General features: G+C 43.1%; 1 protein-coding gene across 1 annotated transcript in view; it reads left to right on the forward strand.

Annotated features, from left to right (window-relative positions):
* Nucleotides 1-11,042, forward strand: part of LAMP2 (lysosomal associated membrane protein 2) — a 34,913-nt gene continuing 23,871 nt past the window's right edge. The window contains 4 exon segments of the mRNA XM_070759896.1: nucleotides 1-54; nucleotides 56-194; nucleotides 6,427-6,542; nucleotides 8,837-9,047. Of these exon segments, the coding sequence (XP_070615997.1) occupies nucleotides 16-54; nucleotides 56-194; nucleotides 6,427-6,542; nucleotides 8,837-9,047 (505 nt within the window). The 5' untranslated portion in view covers nucleotides 1-15.

The raw sequence follows: 11,042 nt of genomic DNA on the forward strand, positions 1-11,042 counted from the left end.
CCCCGGCTTTGCCATATGACCGGCTCTGGTGGCGGGGCGAGTTTTGCTGCTCGTCTTCGACTGCCTGGCTCCGTCCGTGGCTTCGGCTTTGGCTGCTGCTGGTTCCCGCTTCGGCATGGACCCGCCTCGGCTTCGCTTCCGACCGCCCTTCTGCGGCTGCCTGCTCCTCCTGCCCCTGCTGCTCGACGGTCTGGGTGAGAGCCAGGGGGGCCACCCCCAAAAAGGTGGAGGGAGCATTCGGGGAAGGGGTCTCCAATGGGGGGGGCAAGAGTCACTTGGAAGCAGTTTTGGGGAGGGGGCTGCCCTGGGGATGCGATAAGGGGATGAACCCCCTCAAAAAAAGGTGGGAAGAGGAAGGAGTATTCTGGCAGGTGGGTCTCCAGTGGGGAGGGAGTGGGAGGGGTTTCCAGGGGGGGCTGAGCTGCCCTGGGAATGCGATAAAGGGGTGACACCCCCCAAAAAAGGAGTCTCCAATGGAGAGAGGGGCCCGAGGGTCACTTGGAAGCAGTTTTGGGGGAGGGGGCTGCCCTGGGAATGAGATAAGGGGGTGAACCCCCCCCCAAAAAAGGTGGAAGGAGTATTCTGGGAGGGGGTCTCCAGTGGGGGGGGTGAAGGTCTCTTGGAATGCGATACCCACCCACCCCAAAGGTGGAAGGTGTATTCTGACAGGTGGGTCTTCAGTGGGGAGGGGGCTCGAGGGTCACTTGGAAGCAGTTTGGGGGAGGAGGCTGGGGCTGTCCTGGGAATGCGGTAAGGGGGTGACACCCCCTAAAAGGTGGAAGGAGTATTCTGGGGGGGTCTCCAGCGAGGAGAGGGGGAGAGGGTCTCTTGGAATGCGATAAGGGGGTAACAGCCCCCCAAAAGGTGGAGGGAGCATTCGGGGAGGGGGGTCTCCAATGTGGGGGGCACGGTCACTTGGAAGCAGGGCTGCCCTGAGAATAATAAGGGAGTGACACCCCCCTCCCCTCCCCAAAAGGTGAAGGGAGCATTCGGGGATGGGATGTTCAATGGGGGAGGGCGAGGGTCTCTTGGAAGTAGTTTTTTGGGGCTGAGCTGCCCTGGGAATGAGATAAAGGGGTGACTCCCCCCCAAAGAAAAGATGGAAGGAGTATTCTGGGAGGAAGTCTCCAGTGGGGGAGGATCTTTTGGAATGCGATAAGGGGGTAACAGCCCCCCTCCCCAAAAAAGGAGCATTCGAGGAGGGGGTCTTCAGTGGGGAGGGAGTGGTGGGTGAAGATTTGGAAGCAGTTTTTTGGGGGGGGCTGAGCTGCCCTTGGAATGCGATACAGGTCTGAAACACCCCCCCCCCCATAAAAGGTGGAGGGAACATTTAAGGAGTGGAGATAGAAGCAGCCGCGGGTCTCTTAGGAGCAGTTTGGGGGGGGGCTGTCCTGCCCTGGGAATGCGCTAAGGGGGTGAATCCCCCCCAAATATGGAACAAGTATTAAGGGAGGGGGTTCTCCCATGGGGAGGGAGTGGTGGAAGCGAGAGCGGGTTTCTTAAAAGCAGTTTGGGGAGGCTGAGCAGCCCTGTGAATTCGGGCATTGCCCCCCCAAAACAAAATTTTGAGGGTGGAAGCAAGGGAGGAGGGGGTCCCTTAAAAGTGGGGGAGCCGAAGTTGCAAACAAGAGTAGGCACGCCTTAAGAATGCAGGGGAGGTGTTGGAAGGCAGCCCCCAATTTGGGGGGTCGGTGCGCGAAGTAGGCGGAGACAGAGGATTTCAAACGCCCCCTCAAATTTGGGAAGGGCAGAAAAAGGGGATGGAGGAAGGGCTGTCCTGAAAGCGGGATTGACACTTGACAAAATTTGGGGGGTGCTAAGGAGCCCCCTGAAATGTAGTGGGTGGATGCCTGGAATAGGTCTGTAGAGGATTCTGGGTGAGGGGCTCTTCCCCGGAATTTGGGGTGGAAAAGATAGAGGGCAATAGCTGGGAGGAAGATCTTGCAAAATGCCACTTAGACAGACACCCCCAAAAAATTGAGGGTGCTTGGACCTGCATCTTCCAAATGAGAGGATGGTTGGGAGTGAAGAGGATGGAGGCTGCTGGAGAGAAGAGGGGAGATCTCATGAAAAGCAAGGAAGCTTCTAAGATGCCTTCAAAAGCTTTCAAAAAAAGATTGGATGAAGTTGCATCCAAAGCATGACGCAAGCAATTTGCCTTGACCCCACTCACAATGGAGGAACGAACAACGGACGTTGGAGTTAGAAACCTCTCCAAAAAGTTTGGAAGAAGATTAAGAAGAACAGGAACTCCAAAACATTCTTGGCCACAACTATAATTTCCTTCCAATGGTGGTTGGTTCTGCTTCCAAGCTACATTGAAGCCCTGGAATTACTTGTCGCCTTTCTAAATGCCAAACTTGGTCCAACCTTGGGTAGTTTTTCTGGGGATTAGCCAAGAGAACTCGGGTGCTCTTACTCATCTGAATTATTACAAGCTCAGGGAAATTATACATACTAAGGCTCCCTTGCTCAATCTCACATCCTCCACCTAGGCTGAAAAGCAAGTTTATAGCTGTCAGCGAATGAAGAAGGTGAAGTTAGATTCCTGCTGAATTGCTCTTATCATCTAGCTGATAGAAACATAGAAACATAGAAGACTGACAGCAGAAAAAGACCTCATGGTCCATCTAGTCTGCCCTTATACTATTTTCTGTATTTTATCTTAGGATGGATATATGTTTATCCCAGGCATGTTTAAATTCAGTTACTGTGGATTTATCTACCACGTCTGCTGGAAGTTTGTTCCAAGGATCTACTACTCTTTCAGTGAAATATTTTCTCATGTTGCCTTTGATCTTTCCCCCAACTAACTTCAGATTGTGTCCCCTTGTTCTTGTGTTCACTTTCCTATTAAAAACACTTCCCTCCTGGACCTTATTTAACCCTTTAATATATTTAAATGTTTCGATCATGTCCCCCCTTTCCCTTCTGCCCTCCATACTATACAGATTGAGTTCATGAAGTCTTTCCTGATACGTTTTATGCTTAAGACCTTCCACCGTTCTTGTAGCCCGTCTTTGGACCCGTTCAATTTTGTCAATATCTTTTTGTAGGTGAGGTCTCCAGAACTGGACACAGTATTCCAAGTGTGGTCTCACCAGCGCTCTATACAGCGGGATCACAATCTCCCTCTTCCTGCTTGTTATACCTCTAGCTATGCAGCCAAGCATCCTACTTGCTTTCCCTACCGCCTGACTGCACTGCTCACCCATTTTGAGACTGTCAGAAATCACTACCCCTAAATCCTTTTCTTCTGAAATATTTGCTAACACAAATACTTCAGAAGAAAAATATTTCATCTCCCTGGACAAGCTGAGACTTTTGGGGTTGCCTTCCCAGATCCAAATGTTGACCTGGTTGACTTTGCCAAGAGCAAAGAGGGGCTGCCCTGTAAGTTGAGTGTGTCAAACTTTGATGGTCTTCAAAAAAACAAGTAGGGAAGAAGGCTGAGTAAACCTTAGGAAAAAGAGTTACAAGGGGTGGACAAAAAAATGGAAATACCTTGCAGCTCTTCCATGGAATCCAGATTTGTGAAGCTCCCTTCCAACAGTTTTTGTGGAAACTGGGTTCTGTACGTGTCTATTGAGCTCTGCAGTGATTTTAGGAAAGTTTGAGAGGTCTGCCATTTCTAGAAGGTTATAACCATTTTTTTTAAATTTCTGTAAAAAAAAAAAGGTAGTTTAAAAAAACATAACAAAAAACAGTATTAAAAAAAAACCCCAAACATTAAAATATGTCAAGTTTTGATTTAAACATGTTCAAACATGATGCCAAAAAGTCAAGTGTTTCCATTTTTCTGTCCACTGCCTGTATTTCTACATTGCAAGGTTAGAAACATAGAAACATAGAAGACTGACGGCAGAAAAAGACCCCATGGTCCATCTAGTCTGCCCTTTTACTATTTCCTGTATTTTATCTTACAATGGATATATGTTTATCCCAGGCATGTTTAAATTCGGTTACTGTGGATTTACCAACCACGCCTGCTGGAAGTTTGTTCCAAGGTTAGAGAAAGAAAAAGGCCAAAACCTTTGGATGTGAATAAAAAGGCTTTTTTCTGTAGCCAGCAGCCACCAACTTTTGTGACTTGACTTGTTGGGTAAACAGGGCTGTTGTTTGTGATTAGTTGTGACCTCATCAACAACTAAAATCCCTCAGTACCTTACAATCTCTCCAGGTTGTATATATAGAGGTCTTCAAACTGGATCACTTTAAGATTTGTGGACTTCAAATCCCAGAATTACTCATCCGCCAAAGCTGGCTGGAGAATTCTGGGAGTTGAAGTCCAAATATCTTCAAGTTGCCAAAATTGGGAAACACTGGTCTGAAGGATAGAAGGGAAAGGGGGGACATGATCAAAATATTTAAATATGTAAAAGGGTTAAATAAGGTTCAGGAGGGAAGTGTTTTTAATAGGAAAGTGAACACAAGGACAAGGGGGCACAATCTGAGCTTATTTGGGGGAAAGATCAGAAGCAACGTGAGAAAATATTATTTGACTGAAAGAGTAGTAGATCCTTGGAACAAACTTCCAGCAGACGTGGTTGGTAAATCCACAGGAACCGAATTTAAACATGCCTGGGATAAACATAGATCCATCCTAAGATAAAATACAGAAATAGTATTAAGGGCAGACGAGACGGACCATGAAGTCTCCAAAAACTACGGTAGAGTTTCCAATTCAAACTCTGGCATCTTTAACAGTTTCTTGCAATTTCAAAGCTTCTAGTCCTCAGCAGAGACAGCTCTGTCATTTCTGTCTCAACTAAGCATTTTTTTTTTAAAAAATGCTCTTGTATTTTTGTGTCAGGTGGGGAAGTGTAAACTGGCAAGCCTCACATCACGTTGTCCAATTTGAAAGGGGGGCAGGGGAAACACATCATTAAAAGATGAACCTGAGTAGGAGGGAAGGACATTTCGTTTGCAGAGGTTTAACTGCTGTTAAACCAGCATTTAAACCTGTTTGTTAAGCGTCGCGTCAGGAGTTTTCTCTGGGAAAGACAGGCGGGGACATGCCTTGCGTGTTGCAATTACATCCAAAATTTACTACCATACTGGAGTGACATCCAGTTGAGTGGCAGAAATAAAACGGGCTTGGGAGACTAAAGTATTCACCTGCCCTTGAATTTTCAACCCACCCTCCAAGTAATGTGAGAATGCAAATATTTGTTTCTATAACAGCATCTTCATCATCAGTGGGGGGGGGGGGTTCCCCATAGTTAATGGAGCATGGGTGTTTTATTCATCAGTCTAGATAGAAATCAGTTTTAAACCAGAATGACTGAAAAATAATTATGGATGTGAAATTATCTTCCTGGAGTTGTTGTTGTTTTTCATTAACAAGCGAGCCACTTTCTCTCCTACGTTCAAACATAATTATAATCTGAAGACTAAGAGAATTGAATGTAGGGAGAAAGATGATCATGTGTAAAAACTCAGCTTTTATTCTTTCTTGCAATTCAAACATAATCACATAACACAAATGTAAACTAAAACAAATTCAGGTTGTTGAGTTTTTTTCCCCACCAAAGACTGACTCAGATGTCAGATTTAAATTGTCTGAGGAATAGACTGGGTCAATTTTATAAATATGCTTTCTGCACAATTCATCTCCGAGAAGCAGAAAAGCCCATAATTTGTTTTCCTCTATAAATTTCAAATTGTTGAATGTGAGCGTTCTATGGGAATAAATAAAAATGGAATAATTTATAAATGCACTGCTCAAAAAATATTTTTATAAAATTTGGGATAGGGTCTATACCTGGTTGAACAAAAGAATTTCTCAATGAATTTAAAAATATTTAAACTTACCATTTTGAAATGTATATAAATAGAGATCTGTAATATAAGTTTTTATTTCTCTGAATTGATCTAATCAACAAAAGTTTTTCCTTATTGTATTATGGAGACTTCTATTTTGAGCGGAGCGATTGTAGCTCCTCTTTGTGTTATGTGTTTTGTCTGATTTCTTTATGTTTGTATGTGATGTGTTGTTATTTTTTAAAATAATTAAAAAATTACAAAAAAAATAAAGGGAACTCTTAAACAACAGAATATAACTCCAAGCAAATCAAACTTCTGTGAAAGCAAATTGTCCACTTAGGAAGCAACACTGATTGACAATTTCATTTTGTTGTCAACTTTGCACAAAATGAAATATTCAATGAGAATATTTCATTCATTCAGAGGTAGGATGTGTTCTTTGAGTGTTCCCTTTATTTTTTTGAGCAGTATATGAAAATGATCTGAATGAACAGCAGAACAACAGAGAAACATTCTCTTAAAAGTCTCCAGTGAGGGAGCAGCCACAATTTCTAAAGGCAAACAAGTCTGTTTAATTTTTCTCAATTAAATCGCAGGGTGGGTGGGACGTTTTTTGACACGAATTGTATCACTTGACTTACTGGGCAAACAATATTCCAGTTGTTTTCCAGACCTACGCAGTAGATTTGGAGGTGAAAGATGAATTTAACGTGTCTTGTCTGTTTGCGAAATGGATGGTGAAATTCTTGATTACCTACGAAGGAACCAATGAACCTGTAAGCATGCCTGATTTTTATTCTATATTTTATTTTTGTTTGCCAGTATTTAAGCTAGCGGTGGGCAACATGGAGTAAACCTCTACATCCTGAAAATAGAAGTACAGTGATACCTCGTCTTACAAACGCCTCGTCATACAAACTTTTCAAGATACAAACCCGGGGTTTAAGATTTTTTTGCCTCTTACAAACTATTTTCACCTTACAAACCTACCACCGCCCCTGGGATGCCCCACTCCGGACTTCCGTTGCCAGTGAAGCACCGGTTTTTGTGCTGCTGAGATTCCCCTGAGGCTCCCCTCTATGGGAAACCCCACCTCTGGACTTCTATGTTTTTGTGATGCTGCAGGAGAATCCCAGCAAGGGAATCCCAGCAGTGCAAAAACGGGCACTTCGCTGGCAACGGAAGTCCGGAGGTGGGGTTTCCCAGCAAGGGGAGCCTCAGTGAAATTGCAGCATCGCAAAAACACAGAGGTCCGGAGGTGGGGTTTCAAGGACTTCGGTGTTTTTGCGATGCTGTGATTTCACTGATGCTCCCTTTGCTGGGAAACCCCACCTCCGGACTTCCGTTGCCAGCGAAGCGCTTGTTTTTGCGATGCTGGGATTCTCCTGCTGGGATTTCCCTGCAGCATCACAAAAACACAGAAGTCCGGAGGTGGGGTTTCCCATGGAGGGAAGCCTCAGGGAAATCCCAGCAGCACAAAAACGGGCGCTTCGGTTGGCAAAAGGGGTGAATTTTGGGCTTGCACGCATTAATCGCTTTTCCATTGATTCCTATGGGAAACATTGTTTCGTCTTACAAACTTTTCACCTTAAGAACCTTGTCCCGGAACCAATTAAGTTTGTAAGATGAGGTATCACTGTATCTCAACAGTCCTGTTTGAAATGTGTTTAAACAACTGAGAAGGCTGAGAAAAGTCCTTTGGATTTAATTCCAAAAAGGCCCCTGGGGGAAGAGAGCAGGTGTGCTACATCACCTGCTGGGCCAGTAGTTCTTTAAAATAGACGTGTCTTCTTTTGGATCTGCACACTTAAAAAGTACCAGGTCCTTTTAAGAAGTGCTCTCTGCATATTTGCCAAACATCTTTCCCACCCATCCTTTAAAAACTCCACGGACTAAGGAAAGGTTTAAAATTCATGCTCTATTTTTTTGTCATGTTAACAAAATGAGAGAATTGGAAAGGACCTTGTTGGCCTTCCATCCTTCTGAGGTGGGTAAAATGTGGTGCATTGCTCAACAGTAGTAACTGTGAGAGGGATCTTGGAGTCCTAGTGGACAACCATTTAAATAGGAGCCAGCCGTGTGCAGCAGCTGCCAAAAAAGCCAACACAGTTCTAGGCTGCATTAACAAAGGGATAGAATCAAGATCACGTGAAGTGTTAATATCACTTTATAAGGCCTTGGTAAGGCCACACCTGGAATACAGCATTCAGTTTTGGTCGCCACGATGCAAAAAGGATGTTGAGACTCTAGAAAAAGTGCAGAGAAGAGCAACAAAAATTATTAGGGGACTGGAGGCTAAAACATATATGAAGAACAGTTGCAAGAACTGGGCATGGCTAGTTTAATGAAAAGAAGGACCAGGGGAGACATGATAGCAGTGTTCCAATATCTCAATGCCACAAAGAAGCTATTTTCCAAAGCACCAGAATGCAGGATAAGAAGCAATGGGTGGAAACTAAACAAGGAGAGAAGCAACTTAGAACTAAGGAGAAATTTCCTGACAGTTAGAACAATTAATCAGTGGAACAGCTTGCCTCCAGAAGTTGTCCAACACTGGAAGTTTTTTAAAAGATGTTGGATAACCATCTGACTGAAGCAGTGTAGGGTTTCCTGCCTAAGCAGGGGGTTGGACTAGAAGACCTCCATGGTCCCTTCCAACTCTGTTGTTGTTATTATTATTGTTATTAAAATGAAGTCCCAGATTGTTGGGGGCAATAGGCTGATTCTGTAAACCGCTTAGAGAGGGCTGCAAAGTATTGTGAAGCGGTGTATAAATCTAAGCGCTATTGCTATTGCCATTCTGGTGGCAAGCTGTTCCACTGGTTCATTGTTCCAACTGTTAAGAAATTTCTCCTAAGTTATAGGTCGCTTCTCTCCTTGGTTACTTTCCACCCGTTGCTTCTTGTCTTGGTGCCTTGGAGACCAGCAAGCCCTCAAATATTCAGAGATTGCTATCATGTCACCACCCAACTCAATGTTGGATCATGGATGGTTTCCAGTGAGAATTCATTGGTGGTCTGGTGCACGTACAGCTTAAACAGCTCCTACTTTGGTTTGAAATCTTTTCCAGAAAACATCTACTTTTATGCTCCCGGAAGACGTGAGCTACATTGGAACCTCTTGTGGGAATAACACCATTGGCCCGGTCCTTTCTATTGAGTTTGGGGACGGGAATTCTTGGACCATCCTTTTTGCAAAGACCAAAGACACTTACCAAGGAGTCATCAACTTTGTCTATAACACCGGAGACTCAACGTTCTTTCCGGATGCCAAAAGGAAAGGTAGGTGGGGGCACTTCAGGTTGGTTGTTTGTTTGTTTATTTGTTTGATTTGATTTGATTTGATTTGATTTGATTTGATTTGTATGCTGCTTCTCTCCGAGGACTCGGAGCAGCTCACAACAAAAGCAATACAAATCCAATACTAAAACAATTAAAAACCCTTAATATAAAAAACAATCATACATCTCGTACAGACCATGAGTAAAGCGGAAGCAGCCCAGGGGAATCATTTATTTATTTATTTATTTTATTTTATTTTATTTTATTTTATTTTATTTATTTTATTTATTTTATTTATTTTATTTTATTTATTTTATTTATTTTATTTATTTTATTTATTTTATTTATTTTATTTATTTTATTTATTTTATTTATTTTATTTATTTTATTTATTTTATTTATTTTATTTATTTTATTTATTTTATTTATTTTATTTATTTTATTTATTTTATTTATTTTATTTATTTTATTTATTTTATTTATTTTATTTATTTTATTTATTTTATTTATTTTATTTATTTTATTTATTTTATTTATTTTATTTATTTTATTTATTTTATTTTATTTATTTATTTATTTTTTTTATTTTTTTTTATTTTTTTTATTTGATTTGATTTGATTTGATTTGATTTGATTTGATTTGATTTGATTTGATTTGATTTGATTTGATTTGATTTGAATGCCGCTCCTCTCCGGAGACTCAGGGCGGCTAACAGCAATAATAAGACAGCGTATAACAATAATCCAATACTAAAAACAATTTAAACCCATTATAATAAAAAAACCAACATACGTACAGACATACCATGCATAAAATTGTGAAGGCCTAGGGGGAAAGAGCATCTCAATTCCCCCATGCCTGGCAGCAGAGGTGGGTCTTAAGCAGCTTACGAAAGGCAAGGAGGGTGGGGGCAATTCTAATCTCTGGGGGGAGTTGGTTCCAGAGGGCCGGGGCTGCCACAGAGAAGGCTCTTCCCCTGGGTCCCGCCAAGCGGCATTGTTTGGCTGACGGGACCCGGAGAAGACCCACTCTGTGGGACCTAACTGGTCGCTGGGATTCGTACCTGACGACAAAGATGAGTTTTGAGGAGTTTGCCGAAAGGCAAGGAGGGTGGGGGCAGTCCTAATCTCCGGGGGGTGTTGATTCCAAAGGGTCGGGGCCGCCACAGAGAAGGCTCTTCCCTTGGATCCCACCAGACAACATTGTTTCGTCGAAGGGACCCGGAGAAGGCCACTCTGTGGGACCTAACCGGTCGCTGGGATTTGTGCGGCAGAAGGCGGTCCCAGAGATATTCTGGTCCGCTTTCTGCCATCCCGGAGATATTCTGGCTTCGCTTTCTGCCGTTTCTAACGTAGTACGAAGTGCTCAGTTTATGTGGGGGGGGGGGGTGACTTGATTGACTTTAAGGGATGACTTGATCGAAGTGTATAAAATCATGCATGGGATAGAAAATTATTTATTTATCACACAATACTAGGACGAGAGGGCACTCCCTAAAGCTCATAGGTAAGAAAGTGAGGATAAATCAAGGGAAATATTTCTTCACCCAGAGGGTCCTTGGTTTATGGAATTCCCTTCCAGAAGAGGCCATGACAGCTGTCAGCCTGGAGAGCTTCAAGACAGGATTAGACAGATTCATGGATGCCAAGTGTATCAGTGGTTATTGAAACGGATGTCCATGTGCCGCCTCTATGTTGGTTGAGGCAGGCAGGGTTCCCCTTGAGTCCCATTTGCTGGGGGTCAAGGGAAAGGGAAGGTCTTGCCTTCTCTTTCTGCTCAAGATCCCCATGGACAATTGGTGGGCCACTGTGTAGAAACATAGAAACATAGAAGACTGACGGCAGAAAAAGACCTGTATTTTATCTTACAATTGATATATGTTTATCCCAGGCATGTTTAAATTCAGTACTGTGGATTTACCAACCACGTCTGCTGGAAGTTTGTTCCAAGGATCTACTACTCTTTCAGTGAAATAATATTTTCTCATGTTGCTT

This window comes from Erythrolamprus reginae, chromosome 8 (assembly GCF_031021105.1).
Source record: "Erythrolamprus reginae isolate rEryReg1 chromosome 8, rEryReg1.hap1, whole genome shotgun sequence".
NCBI classification, from domain to species: Eukaryota; Metazoa; Chordata; class Lepidosauria; order Squamata; family Dipsadidae; genus Erythrolamprus; species Erythrolamprus reginae.